Genomic DNA, 17,493 nt, shown 5'->3' on the forward strand with positions numbered 1-17,493 from the left:
TAAGATTTTTAATCTTCTACATGTACTACTTTTAAATGCCATGTATCCTGTCACAAGGGTTCCAAAGCCTACATTTAAAACGGAGGTGCTGACCAATTAAAGGGGCTGATTTTGACTCAAATTGCAGTTTTCACTCTGCTACTGTCAGGTTACATTTGTAGACCTGAAGCCATGTTTGCACTGCCACTGTAGTGGATAGCACAATATGCGCTGCAGTCCATCAGTGGCATTAACTTCCAAGCCCTTGTTTCTTCTTGAGCCATATACTAGGGTCTTATAAGTAAGTTAAATATACCAATGAAGAATATGCCAATATGCTATGATTAATGGAGGAACACAGGTACTGCTTAGTAGGGATGAATTGGTACACAGAAATCTAAAGCCAGCAAAAATATAAGGTACAGCAAACGGTGAAAAAATACAGGTTGACTACACAAAAGTCAGATTTCCTACAGTTACACTATTTACATACTTTTGAAAAGAAACTCCCTTCAAATTAAAACCATGATTTTGTCAAAGAGATTGGAACAAGATGTTTATAGCTGGAAAAATAGGAAATGAAGAATTGCAAAAGGTTACACAATATATTTATCTTGATAGAGTAATTTCCCAAAATCTCTCCCACTTACCACATATTGAGTACCTAAGTATAAGGGCTTTGGCGTACAGTGTGGCGGGGGCTGCAATAATGTTATCATTTTATACCAAAGGACATCTCTAAGAAGCTTATTTAAAAGCACCTATGGCAACCACAACGTCACTCTCAGTGCCAGGGGGGAACACAGGGCTACCCCCTATTCTAGTAAGTATGGTGCAGACCTGCATTTCTGAAAAGTGATGAAGCGTGCCATTTACCTTCTTGGCTTAACGACACGCTTCGTCACTTTATTGTAAATATGCTCCTAATTGTAGAACACAAATATTCTATTAATCCGGCTATATATATATTGCTCATGTAGATATATGGTGCCTAATAGCCTTCAACAGGATCAAAATATTTAAAAGCATGTGTAATATGAATAATGAACTATGGTAGAGGCACTTTGTCTGAAATCTGGTTTAAATGGCATTTATTATAAGGCATATTATATGCGTAAAATGCAAAGGATTGTTATTGCCTTTTTAATTCTTTTAGTTTTCCAAAACTGATATTAAAAGGTTGTTTCTGTAATTGTAATGAATTTGTTTTTTGGTTTTCCTTATACTTATGAATGCTAAGTCATTGGAAGGGTTTTCTCTTATGTTCAAGATGTAGGGATGTCCTTCCCTGTATGTTTTTTCAGATGCAGGAATAAAATATCTGATGTTCTGTATGCTTCTGAGATTAAAATTGTATCCCTTTGTAATTTCTTTTATGTACATGAAGAAGTTGAGTTTTGATTTTAGAAAGAAATCCAGGAACATTTCTAAAGAGATGGATGTTAGAGCATTGCCCATTTTTGCTCAAATATTCAGTCCACTCAGTATGGCAAATATAGGGAGAGTGGGAGGGGCATGTGGGTACACCCACTGTGATCAGATGTTTCAGTTTGAGCAGGTTAGCACCTGTCAGACACAGGTGTGCTGAATTCCTCCACCCATTCTTGGACAGCAGGAGTGGAGATGAAGCAGTGAATAGGGAATTCTAGGTAATGGAGTGTTTAGCATGAGTAGACTGGCTTCTACAAAACCCGCCTTTGATCGGAACTTTGGGAATTTCCTAATAGTGTCGAAGAGTCTGGATATCATTATATTCATACAGTGGAAGGTCTGTAAGCTTATTAGAACACTGAGCAGTCCCACAGGCAGTCCCCGTGGTGCTGCACACAAGAGTGTATGGAGTCAAATGTGACAGCGACTTTATTTCTCATGGCTCATCTGCACAGAAATGGACTACTGGATTTCCCATTATCCATCTGCACAGTAAGCACATCACTGAATCTCCTATCAACAATCTTCACAGGAAGTGACATCACTGGATTTCCCATCAACCAGCTTCATAGGAATAGACATGACTGTTTTCCCGCCTTCGGTACCCTGTGCTCCTTTGTCCTCCCAGGACCTTTTTATCCCGGCTACAGTGCTAAAGGCAAGCCTGTCTGCACCCGTCCACACCTGAACCATGCCCAGTGCCAGGAACCCTGGTTCTCGCCTACTCACTAATATTCGGCTTTGCTCCTTCATGCTCTTAAGCCCAGCCACTGCACACAATGCTTCAGCCACAATGCACCACATGACACGGAAGGAGCATACACATGCACTTCCCACAGGTTCTCATGCTCTCTCCCACAACTTATACCCACCACTGCTGTGCCAGTAGTTAGGTACGACGCTCAGCTCAAACCAGGTGGTGGAGTTTCCATCATATTCAAAACATCATCAGCTGACCCACCTACATATACACTCACACCAGCTACATGAAACACCTCACATTCAAGATATGCATCACAGACAACTTCTCTTTGGGCAGAACCCTTGTATACAGACCACCAGGACCCTGCACTAATTTTGCAGAGTGACATTATGGACTTTATAGCGAAACTTATCATCAACACAAACACCTTCATCCTCCTTGGAGAGCATACCTTTCACCTAGAAGACCGCACAGACCCAAACTCTGTAGCCCTTCAAGAAAACCTTGGAAATCTTGTCCTCACTCAGCACGTTACTGAACCAACCTACACCACCAGACAGCTATTGGAGCTGATTTGTTCCTCTATCAGCAACATTTAAGTCAACAAGCCAGGAACTATGTATTGGACAGACCTTGCCCTCATTAGTTTCAGCATACCCATCCTGCACCATCCCAGACCTACAACCACTGCACCAGCCCGTTGCAACTGGAAAAGCATCTTAGAAGAAGAATGGGCTTCCGGTCTCTCCGAGCAGGGAATTCGTCTGGAACAAAATCACCATCAAGTACAGAAACTGCAACCCTCAACTAGACCCTGTAACTGTCACAATTCAACTTCACATCACAAATGATGAACAAGCCCTGAACTTGTGGTACCTGCTGTCACCACCATCAAAATCACTGCTACCATGAAAACCATCCACTCTGGAGCTCCATCTGACCCTTGACACACCAACCCTTTACCAAAGGACTCTTAGCGATTGGCAAAGCACTAACACTCATCCTCAATGCCTCCACAATCCTGGACACCTGCAGACATTCCACCGTTGTGCCTCTGCTCATGAAACCATCTGCTGACCCAGCTACACTTTCCAACTACAGACCTGTCTGCCTAGCATCATGACCAGCAAAGGTCTTAGAGAAGCTAATCAACTGACACTTCATGATCACCTCAGCAACCACTAGCTCCTCTACTCCATGCAGTCCCGACTCATGACCAACCACAGTAGAGTAACAGCACTCATTGCCACCGCAGTTGGCAGCTGCATGATCCTTGACAGAGGAGACACAGCAGCCCTCATTCTCCTGAATCTCTCTGCAGCATTTGACATGTTCTTACACCCCATACTCATTGAATACCTGCACAAGATTGGCATGAAGGACCCACTCTCCATTGGATTTACTAATTCCTAACCAATAGAACACAAGATGTCAGCCTGCCAACTTACTTCTCGGAAGATTGCAAACTGATCTGCAGAGTACCTGAGGGCTCATCGCTCAGCCCTACTCTCTTCAATACATACATGAGCCCTCTGACCAACGGCATCCATACACACAACATTAACATCCTCTACTATGCAGACAAAATGCAACTCATACTCTCACAATTAGGAAAGAGTCCCAACACAAAAAAACAAGTTCACCACCTGTATGACCAAAGTCGTCAATTGGATGAAAGCCATCTGCTCAAAAATGGTCACCCTCGCCCTAGTCACCAGCAAGTTGGACTATGGGAACACCTTTTACGAAGGGATCACCATGCAACTTTGTCTGAGTCTTTTATTGCGCCTTGATGTTCTTTCCACAGAAACTATGCCTACAAGTATTTGATTTTTTTAAATGCCTAATAAAGAGAGCCATAGATGATTCATAGAACATCAGGTTCTTTTGCTCTTGTTCTGTGTGGCAGAGCTCTTGGTTGCATGATTCTTGTCAGATGGTGAGAATGGAGTTTCTAAAAACTTGTTCTAGCGACCATCACCCTCTATTCCTAACTGTTAAATTAAATGAGACTCCCCAGAAAGGGCCTTGTTGAGCACCTTTCATATCAACGCAAGGAGGAAATGGTATTACCATTAAGTGGTCTGGAGTGAGTCCTAATGATTTTTGTAGATAAATTAAAGTATGAATGTAAAAACTAAATGGAGATTTGAATCAAGGGAGACTACTCTGACCACCAGATTATTGGGGCTTCCTGCAATAATCCTGTGCTAAAGAGCTGAAACTGACAACAGCACATCTGTGTTACATGTCCTCTGTACTAAAGCCACCTGACATGTTGTGTACAAAAGCCTCCACCACCACCAATATTAATACCATCACCACCAATACCACCACCACCAAACAACGCCCCCACCAATACCACCACTTTCACACATACCAACACCACCAATACCACCACCACCACCAATACCACCACCACCAATACCACCACCACCAATACCACTACCACCACCAATACCACCACCACCACCATCAATACCACGACAAATACCACCACCCCCAATATTACCACCAACACCACCATTACCACCACAAATGTCAACACCACCCCAATACCACCACCACCAATACCACCAATACCACCACCACCACCAATACCACCAAGACCAATACTAACACCAATACCACCACCACTAATACCACTGCCAATACTAACACCACAAATACACCACCACCAATACTACCACCACCAATACTACCACCACCACCAATACCACTACCACCACCACCACCAATACAATCACCAACACAAATACCACCACCACCAATACCAGACAAACAATACCAAAATCACCACCACCAATACCACTATCACCAATACTACTACTACCACCACTAGCATCAATGCCACCACCACCACCAATATCACCACCACCACTAATACCACCACCACCAACACCACTATCACCACCAATACCACCACCAATACCACCACCACCAATACCAATACCACCACCACTAATACCACCAATACCACCACCAATATAACTACCAACAGCAACACCAAAACCAACAACACTAATACCGCCACAACCACCAATACCACCAACACCAATACCACCACCACCAGTACCACCACCCTCAATACCACCGCCACCTTCCCCACCACCAATACCCCCAAAAATACCACCACCACCACCACTACCATTACTATCACCAATACCACCCAAACCAATACCAAAACCACCACAACCAATACCACCACCAAAACCACCACCACCAATACAAAAACCACCACGACCAATATCACCACCACCAATACCACCACCATCAATGCCTCCAATACCACCACCACCAAAAACCACCACCAGCAATACCACCATCACCACCAATACCACCATCAACAATACTACCAAAACCAATATCAGTACCAACACGACCAATACCACCACCACAAATACCATCACCAGTACCACCACCAACAATACTAACACCCATACCACTACCACCACCAATACCACCACCACCAGTCCAATACCACCACCAATACCAAAACCACCACCAAACCATCACCTCCAATACCACTACCATCAATACCAATACAACCACCAATACCACCACCACCACTAATACCATCACCACCAAAACCACTACCAATATCACCACCAATACCACTACCGAAACCGAAACCCCCAACACGAACACCAATCCCACCACCAATGCCACCACCAATACCACCATCAATACCACCACCACCAATACCACCACCACAACCAATACCACCACCACCACCAATACCACCACGAGTACCACCAATACCTCCACCAACAGTACCACCACCACCACTACAACCACCACCAGTACCACTACCAATGCCACTATCACCACCAATACTACCACCACCAATATCACCACCAATAACACCACCACCAGTACCATCACCACCAATACTACCACCACCAATACCACCACCACCAATACCACTGTCAATACCAATACCACCACCAATTCCACCACCATCAACACTGATACCACCAATGCCAATACCTATCCACCACCACTAATACCACCACCACTACTACCAATACCACCACCTCCACCACATTCTCCACCACCACCAATACTACCACCACCACTAATACAACCACCACCAATACCACCACCGCTACCAATAACACCACCACCAATACCACCACCACCAATACCACCGCCACCAATCTAATACCACCATTATCAATACCACCGCCAATACCAATACTACCACCGCCAATACCACCACCACCAATACGACTACTAATACCACCACCACCAATACTACCACCAATATCACCACCAATACCACCACCACCAGTCCAATACCACCACCACCAATACCACTGTCACTACCAATACCACCACAAATACCACCAATACCAATACCTCCACCAATACTACCACCACCACTAATACCACCACCACCAATGCCACCACCAATGCCACCACCACCAATACCACCACAACCACCAATAACACCACCACTAACAATACTACCAATACTACCACCACCACCAATACAACCATCACCAATACCACCACCACTACCAATACCACCACCAATACCACCACATCCACCAATAACACCAATACCACCACCACCAATGCCACCACCAAAACCCCCACCACCAATGTAATACCACCACCATCAATACCAATACCACCACCAATACCAATACTACTACCACCAATAACACCACCTCCAATACCACCACCACCAATACCACCCCCACCAATACCCCACCACCACTAATACCACCACTTCCAATAGCATCACCACCACCAATTTCACCAATAACACCAATACCACCACCACCAATACCACCAGGAGAAGTGTGGCTCAGGGGTTAGAGGCGGCAGACCCGGAATCTGAGATCGGTCCTGGACCAGGGTTCAATTCCCCGCCCCGGCGGGTCTTGGGCTAAAAAATTCCACGGACTCGATAATTCTCACCCCGGTGCCTCCTTGACTCACGGGTTCACACTCTGCGACTCTGGGCAACAGCTTGCTTAATCTCCACAACGGCCCCTCGCGGCGGGATGCCTGACTTTCACCTTGTGGATACCCTGCTATCTCACAGGGGAATATCAGGAAGGGTTCCCTAAGCAAGCGCCGGGACACCTGCTTTGCGGGTAGCTGTGCGCTATATAAGCTCAACTACATTTACATTACATTTACACCACAAATACCACAACCAATACCACTGCTAGTACCACCACCACCAACACCACCACCAATACCACCACCAAAACACGACCATCAATACCACTACCACCAATACCAATACCACCACCAATACCACATCCCCCACTAATACCACCATCACCAAAACCACTACCAATACCACCACCAATTCACCACCACCAACACCGATTCCACCACCACCACCAACACCGATACCACCACCACCACCAATACCATCACCACCACCAACACCACCAATGCCAATGCCAATCCACCACCACTAATCGCATCACCACCACCACCAATACCACCTCCAATACCGCCATCAATACCACCACCTCCACCACATTCTCCACCACCACCAATACTACCACCACTAATACCACCACCAATACCACCACCACTACCAATAACACCACCACCAGTAAAACCACCACCAATACCACCACTACCAATATAATACCACCATCATCAATACCACCACCAATACTACAACCACCAATACCACCACCGCTGCTAATACCATCACCACCAATAGCACCACCACCACCAATACCACAATCACCGCCAATACCACGATCACCAATACCACTACTAATACCACCACCTCCAACATTTCCACCAATACCACCACCACCACCAGTCCAATACCACCACCACCAATACCACTAACACTACCAATACCACCACCAATACCACCACCACCAATACCAATACCACTACCAATACTACCACCACCAATAATACCACCACCAATGCCACCACAACCAATACCACCACAACCACCAATATCACCACCACCATCAATACTACCAACAATACCACCACCAACACTGATACCACCACCACCATACTATCACCACAACCAATACTACCAACACCAATACCAATCCACAACCTCCACCACATTCTCCACCACCACCAATACCACCACATCCACCAATAACACCAATACCACCACCACCAATTCCACCAGCAAAAGCCCCACCACCAATGTAATACCACCACCATCAATACCAATTCCACCACCAATACCAATACTACTAAAACCACCAATACCACCACCACCAATACCAATACCACCACTACCAACACCCCACCACCACTAATACCACCACCACCAATAGCATCACCATCACCAATTCCAATACCACCACAAATACCACAACCAATACCACGGCTAGTACCACCACCACCAATACCACTGCCAAAACATGACCATCAATACCTCTACCACCAATACCAATACCACCACCAATACCACATCCACCACTTATACCACCATCAACAAAACCACTACCAATACCACCAACACCACCACCACCAATACCACCACCAATTCCACCACCACCAACACCAGTACCACCATCACCACCACCACCACCAATACCATCACCACCACCAACACCAACACCACCACCAATACCACCAACGCCAATACCAATCCACCACCACTAATAGCACCACCAATACCACCACCAATACCACCATCAATACCACCCCCTCCACCACATTCTTCACCACCAACAATACTACCACCACCACTAATACCACCACCGCCACCAATACCACCACCACTACCAATAACACCACCACCAATACCACCACTACCAATGTATTACGACCATCATCAATACCACCGCCAATACCAATACTACCACCACCAATACCACCACCGCCACTAATACCATCACCGCTAATAGCACCACCACCACCAATACCACCGACACCAATACCACAATCACCGCCAATACCACCACCACCAATACCACTACTAATACCACCAGTCCAATACCACCACCACCAATACCACTATCACTACCAATACCACCACCAATTCCACCACCACTAATACCAACACCACCAATGCCACCACCACCAATACCACCACAACCACCAATAGCGCCACCACCAATACTACCAACAATACCACCACCAATACTGATACCACCACCACCACTAATACCACCAACACTACCACCAATACCACCATCAATACCATCACCTCCACCACATTCTCCACCACCACCAATACTACCACCACCACCAATACCACCATCACCAATACCACCACCAATACCACCAATAACACCAATACCACCACCACCAATACCTATACCACCACCACCAATACCACCACCAAAACACTCACCACCAATGTAATACCACCACCATCAATACCAATACCACCACTAATACCAATACTACTACCAATACCACCACCACCAATACCAGTACCACCACCACCAATACCCCACCACGACGAATATCACCACCACCAATACCATCACTAACACCAATTCCAATACCACCACCAACAATACCACCACAAATACCACCAATACCACTGCTAGTGCCATCACCACCAATACTACCACCAATACCACCGCCAATTGCACCGCCAATACCATCACCAAAACACGACCATCAATACCACTACCACCAATACCACCACCAATACCACATCCACCACTGATACCACCATCACCAAAACCACTACCAATACCACCACCATCAATACCACTACCACCACAACCAATACCACCACCACCAATACCACACACTAATACCACCAATACCTCCACCAATACCACCACCAATACCTCCACCAATACCACCACCAATATAACCACCACCAATACCACCACCACCAATACGACCTCCACCTTTGCCACCACCCCCAAAACCACCACCACCAAAACCAATACCACCACCACTACCAATACCACCACCCACCAATACCACCACCACCAATACCAATGCCACCAACACCACTGCCACCAATACCACCACCACCAATACCACCACTAATACCACTACAAATGCCACCACCACCAATATCACCACCAACAGCAATACTACCACCACCAATACCACCACCAATACCACAACCACAACCACTGCCACCACCAATACTGCCACCACCAATACCACCACCACCAATACCACCAGCAATACCACCACCAATACTATCACCAATACCACCACCACCTATACCACTCCCAATACCGATACCACTGCCAATACCACCACCAATACTACCACCAATACCACCAAGACTACCAATACCACACCACCACCAATACAAATAGCACCACCATACCACCACCACCATCACCACCAATACCACTACCACCACCAATACCCCCACCACCAACACCACCACCACCACCAATACCACCACTACTACCACCTATACCTCCACCAATGCCACCACCAATACAACTACCACCAATACCACTACCACCACCACCAATACCACCACCACCAATACCACCACCACCACCAATACCACCACTAATACCACCAATACCTCCACCAATACCACCACCACCAATACATCAACCACCAATACCACCACCACCAATACCACCACCAACACCACTATCACCACCAATACCACCACCAATATCACCACCGCTGATTCCACCACCAATACCACCACCACCAGTCCAATACCACCACCACCAATGCTACTGTCAATACCAATACCACCACCAATATCATCACCACCACCAACACCACCAACACCAATACAAATCCACTACCACAAATACCATCACCACTACCACCACCACATTCTCCACCACCACCAATACTACCACCAATACCACACCCACCAATACCACCAAACTCATCACCACCAATACCACCACCAATACCTCCACCACACCAATATCACCACCAATACCACCACCACCGTTACCACATCATCAATACCACCACCTCCTCCACCACCATCATCAATACCACCACCACTAATACCACCACCACCAATACCACCACCATCACCAATACCACCACCACCAATACCACCAAAACCAATACCACCAACACCAATACCACCTCCACCATCAATACTACAACCAATATGACCACAGCCAATACCACTACCACCAATACCATCACCACCACAAATACCACCACCAATACCAACACCACCAATACCAACACCACCAAGACCATTACCAATACCATCACCACCCCCAATACCACCACCAGTACCTCCACCAGAACCAATATCACCACCAATACCACCAATTCCTCCACCACCAATATCACCACCATTAATACCACCACCACTGCCAATACCAACATCACCACTAATACAAATACCACCACCATCAATACCACAACTTACACCAATTGCACCAACACCACCACCAATACCACCACTAATACTAGCACCACCAATACCACCACCATCATCAACATCACCACCTCCAATACCACCACCACCAATATCACCACCACCACCAATACCACCACTACCATCACCAATAATACCACCAATGACACTAATAAGAACAAGTGCCATTTTGCATGTGTACCCTTTCCATCACAATCACAGAGAGCATTACCCCAACCTAACTCGTTACCAAGAGCAAGGGTAAGTGATGGGCCCTCTCAAGATTTCACCACCACATAAGCACTTAAATATTCTCTACAAATCTTGGTAAGAATAAGCAAATGCTCCACTAGTGAAAAGTCAAAAACAGGTAACCAGAGTACATTTGTCTATTAGGGGCTCACGGAGGGGAGGACGTTCCTTCTACATATTAAAGGGTTGCTTAAGGCATATGTTTCTGACATCATTGATTGTATAATCAGTATTATTTGCATCTTTCTCTGTGTGAAGGAGATATTATTATTTTTGGGATTATACTATTTAACCGTTTCAAAGACCTTGAACCAAGCAATGTACATTAAATAACGTGGGGAACGTAAAAGGTTTGATAGACCTACACAAATAGAATTAAAAATAGACCTAGACACACAGAATTAAAATGATCTTTAAAGTCCTCTTGCAATACTACCTCCACATTTACATACATACTCATGTGGCTAGCAGATTTTGCTGCACAAAGTCGTCACAATTATTAATGCTGTATATTTTGCTTGTTGGTACATGTATGCTGTATGTACTGTGTATCAAATTGATCATTTTGAACTTTCCACATTGGTAAATGAACAACTCCAGCTAAAAATCATTCATAAACACATGTGATCTCACTTCATCACAAGGAGAATATGGTGAATGCTTATGATCATATATATACAACTACCCAAATCTGTAATGCATTTGAAAGCGGCACATCCATTCATCTCTATGACATCATATAATGTTGCTGTTCAAGTTCCTTAATAGTCCCAGCTATGCTGGTATACCCTTAGGCCTAGAGGCCTTATTTTAGCCATTTATCCTCTTCCTGGGTTGAAAAAGGATTTATTTAAAAGAAATTATTTTAAACATGAAAACCCAACAGAAGTATGCAACACAGACAAAAAGAGCTGTTGAAGACACAATTTATTTATTAATTTACTTAGGTCTTTTTATAAATGTCGACATGCCATTCTGTCATTCACTTTTGAATACTGACAGCCTTATCACAAAGCATCTGCATCAGTCAAATATGTGGTTAGTTAGAGTGTTATAGATGAGGTGGATCCTTGCCTGATGTTCTTCAGTCATGACCCCTTTTTAGGTTGTGCCTGAGACAGGACATGCACTGTCAGCAAACCATTTTGTAAGCTTAAAGGCTTAGAGCTCACCTACTACGTAGCATTACTTATCAGCTTCAATGTTGCTCTCATTCCCTTGCTTCTTATTGCTCAGCACCTCCTGCTGGCTTCCCGATTCCTCCTGGGGTTTGAGAGTTTGTCCCTATCTGGGAGCATGGACAAGTAAAGATGCCTGTCTGCGGCCAAAGTCCTTCTACTGGCGGTGTCTTAATAATAATAATCTTTATTTGGATATGAAACAATATCCTTAAAAGAAGCACCGACAGCAAAATACATTGTAAAAGCAAAACTGGCATCAATTATCAACTTTAAATGGATGCAGGGTTAGCACATTGCAATTTTCGACTCCCTATTAAACAGTCCGGGTTGCGTTAAAAATAACTTTAAAAGTACGGAGGTTGTTGTACAGCAATTTACAGTATTAAACTTATTGGCCAACCCACCATTAATAAATAGTTATAAAAGTTAAAAAAAATATCAGATAAAATAGCAACAGCAGATCAATAGCAGCAAATCATGATAGTGCAGTAATGGATGAGGGACTTTTTTTTTTTATCAAGTTACAAATAATACGATTAGATTTAAGCCGTTCCCAACACGAGGGGAGCATGCAGAAAGTTCCGATATGCAAGGCGTATAAACAATGTAAGGGCAATATTTAAAGCTGTGTTTTCTGGACATAGGGCTGCAATGATTGCCTGTCTGCAGGACTGGATTCCCAACCTATTCCACTCCACTTTCAGTTTGCGTCTGCGCTGTGCCATGAGTGCTGGGCAAAGACAACCCACATGCTCCAGGGTTTCAGCCGTCCTGCCGCACCCTCTGCACCATATTTCATCTGTCGTGCGACGCCAGCCTGGCAGATCTTTAAAAATTGCCAGTCACCAAGTCTGATGGCCATAAAACTAAGTTTTAGGTACGAGGGGTAGGTGCAGGACAGATAGGTTGCGGGAGCTAGTCGCCCGTACGAATTCATAACGGCCCATGCGTGTCTACGTTTGGCAAGATGGTTTTTATCCATAATAAGGGAACTTATTCGGACACTTTTCTTAATGAGGGATTTGAATACTGTCACACTGGGGTTAAGATCCCATAGGTCGCCTGGCGGTGTGCTTCTGCAGGTATCTTTTTTTTACTTTTCATCATGCACTCTACATGACATGACATGTGTCTGCAGTCCGACCTCCCTCCCCCACTGCCCGTGATTTTGCTAGCTCCTTTCCTTCTCCCTGTCCTCCTACCATCCATGTTCTTGCCCTAACCTCCCTCTCCTGCCCATCCATCATGTTTCTTGCTACTCCCACTGTCTGTTACATTGCTAACCCCCTGAACCTGGTTCCCTTTGCCCCCTCCAACATTCCTATCCACCACATAATAAATACCAAAGCCAAATAGCACTCACATCTTCAAGAGCTATTTGGCTTTTTCAATGTCTTTGTAGACATATTGCACAGCAGCGTGGGCTGCTATGCAACATGCTTTAAAGTGAAGAAAACACTACTGTCCGCATCATAGTGCTTTTTTCTTTACATTATGCCATGTTGTGCAGAAGCCCACGCTGCTGTGTAACATTTCTAACAAAAATTGGCAAAGTCAATACATCTTGCATAGGCAAAACCGATTGTCTTTTCTAATGCTTTTTTTAAATTAATGTTTACTTTTAGGCAACTATGATGAGTTCAGTATCACATTGTTTTCTGGATTGCAAGTAGTTTCATTTCGCTCTCGGGTTTTGGATTTTGTACATTCAAAGTTAGGACACTGAGGCCAACATGAAAACTGCTACATTTTGCAGTTCCTAATTGTGGCTTTCTGTGATTCGCAATTAGGAAACCACAAATTGCGATGTGCTAATGTGTCCACATTTAGCGATTCCTAAAGGGGTCACAATTGACCTCTCGCATCAATATTCATGAGGCAGGTCGCAATTTGCGATCCATTGGGAATCACTAAAATCACTGAGATAATGGCCTGCTGGTACAGCAGGCCACCATGTCTATGTTTGCTTTTAAATAAAGCAACTTATATTTAAATACAGCCCGTTTACCTTAAAGGAAAATGGGATATGTCTCAAAAAGAGTCCCTCCTCTTAAAAAAACATTTTTGCAACCGAACACAAAAGGGAAGTGGTCCCCTGGGGACCCCTTCCTGTTTGCGACTGGCTAACCACTGACTTCAAGTAAGTGGTAAACTGCGAATGTTTTGCGACTGCATTCCATTTGCAAAATATTCATACACCCCCTTCTTACTCGCTATTAGGAAGGGACACTCTTGACACGCCTCTTCCTAATACCGACTAGCAAACTCTATTTTAAGAGTCAGTAATGGGTTACCGACACACAAAATAGGGTTAGTACATGTCAAAAGGCTATTTAGTGGTTGCTAACAGCCAGATTCTCCATTTGCAACCGCTAAAGCCTTTTGTACATGTGGCCCTGAATTCCCTAAGGATCAACCACTCTGCCTTTTAAGTATTAAAGGTTCGTTCGGAATACAGTGTACATTGAAGGTCTGTGTAGATTTACTATTATTAACTTTACTGTGATGCTATATTGGAAGCATATATTATTGTTGCATTTTATCTGCAGGTCAATATTTCGACTGTGATATTGTGGTACAACAAGCAAATTGCCTAATAGTAAGATTGTGTTCGGGTGTACAGATACTAGAATAGGAGGCAGGAGACATTTTATTATGTTTTCCATTCCGGCATAATTGCCTCAACTGATGACAGTGGGACATGGTTGTGGTAACCAGACATTATGATAAAGGACATTCATATGTATTTAGTGACCCCTTTCTTCAGCCAGTACCAATATATGAGGTAAAAAAAATGGAATGGGCTCATTTTCTCCTTACAGATGTGCATCACAAATAAATAGGCATGTTTTTACAGATAGGATTTCAAAGCAAGCACAAGAGTGTTAGTGTGCTCTTGTGGTTAAGGTTCAATCTACTTCTTCTTAGCTTGCATACTGTGCAATTGTAACAAAACACATATTGGGAATCAACGCAAACAAATACAATTCTGAAGATATTTGTTGCAGTCATTATTGTGCATGCTCACCCTACCGTACATATGTAAAAATTATCAGTAAAGTGCCAGGTTTGTGTTGTACCATAGCATTTGTATTTCAAGATTGATTGGGAGTTTCAACCACAGTATACCTGGAATTTAATATTTCTTTTGTGGATATAGACATGTCACTGCGAGCAATTTTACAGCGCTGCACCGCATCATTTAAGGTGGCCCAGCTGGAACATTGCAAGCTATGATTTGTACAACATTGCCCATGGGTGCTGTGGCTTCATAACATCACATTCTCAAACCACATGTGAGGCTAAGAAGAATGGTGTGAGCTGTTTTCAAACAAACCTGTGCTTTGCGCTGCTTTTACAAGCCCCTTCCTCATGATGTCTCTCAGCCATGATTTCATGTGAAAGTTTTCGTCACCGCCAACAAGAGATACAACTAGATTTGGAGCAGGCAGGTTCCATTCGTTGATCATAAGATCGAACAAGACTTCAGGGTTGATGGTCGATGGCACCTTAACAAACTATATGCAAACAACAGAATGTCAATTGAGCATTTGTGCACATTATCAAATATAAAATATTAACATATACCCAAAATTATAAGGCAATACATTGAAATAACTATGAGTGGCCAACAATATCATAAATTGATTTTTTGATTCTCTCAAAATGCACAATTTCTCTAGTCTACAACAGTGTTCTATAAATGCCAACATTGTTCAGAGTGTCCTAATGTCCATCCATTTTTATCTATTTCAACTTTCAAATGCTACCTTTATTACTCTCCAGATTACTGATTCTTCTGCATTTTGCAACGACTTCGCTATTTTCTTTCATGTGAAAGTATATAACATAAAATAGCTCTATTACTTGAACGGGCTTCCACTCCTAACTTCTTTTCAATGTGCACTTTTAAGCGAACCCTGCCCCAGACCTTTCATTGTTTTATATTCTAAACATTTGGGACTTGACAATTTGTTATGCTCCTAAAACCTTTGGAGGCTTGACCACCTTCTGATTTAGATTTTGAGCTCCTCGGATTTGGTACTTTGTAAGGCAACTGTTAAACCTTTGCTAAAAAAGCATCTACTTTAAATCCTACTTGGAGGGTTCTGTGCTGCTGTTTTCACTTAAACTATTAGAAAGACCTACCACAGAGCAATCGCAGTAATAGTTTGAGACAATAACCAACTTACACCCATACCACACCGGTTCTAGCCTTTGATGAGCACCTAATCTCTGGCTTTATAGATATTGGAAGAGTTAAGTGTGGAACTGAATGAGGGCAGTGCAAGCGCGTCGATGTTATTGCTTCTCTTGCCGAGTCAGAAATGTTCGACTCGAGGCTTAGTGCCAATATGTCACCCTGTCTCAACTTAAATAGCCCTTGAAAACGGTGGCTCTTTTAACTATTATTTTAACTCTGTATCTTCGATTCTAGCATATTTACTCTACCCCATGGCAGCGCAGTTTCTCATGAATTAGGGTGACACACAATTGTCTCTAAGTTTAAAGTACCATGGTGACAGATCTAGCTAATATTCTATTGCAATGAGTTGCTGGATGACCATTAAACATCTAAATTTACAACCATTGAAATCAGAGATTTTCCTGATCCAGAGGTGTCTTCCACCTAGGGAGACTGTGGACAGAGCTCGTAT

The 17,493-nt window shown here is 44.0% G+C and overlaps 1 protein-coding gene across 1 annotated transcript in view; it reads right to left on the minus strand.

Annotated features, from left to right (window-relative positions):
• The window catches only part of TRPM5 (transient receptor potential cation channel subfamily M member 5), a 549,888-nt gene extending 532,854 nt beyond the window's left edge, over window positions 1-17,034 (minus strand). The window contains exons 1-2 of the mRNA XM_078683456.1: window positions 17,029-17,034; window positions 16,173-16,353 (exon numbers count right to left, since the gene is read on the minus strand). Coding sequence (XP_078539582.1) covers window positions 16,173-16,353; window positions 17,029-17,034 — 187 coding nt within the window. The remainder of the gene's footprint in view (window positions 1-16,172; window positions 16,354-17,028) is intronic.
• Between the last annotated feature and the right edge of the window lie 459 nt (window positions 17,035-17,493).

Source organism: Lissotriton helveticus, chromosome 3_1, assembly GCF_964261635.1.
Source record: "Lissotriton helveticus chromosome 3_1, aLisHel1.1, whole genome shotgun sequence".
NCBI classification, from domain to species: domain Eukaryota; kingdom Metazoa; phylum Chordata; class Amphibia; order Caudata; family Salamandridae; genus Lissotriton; species Lissotriton helveticus.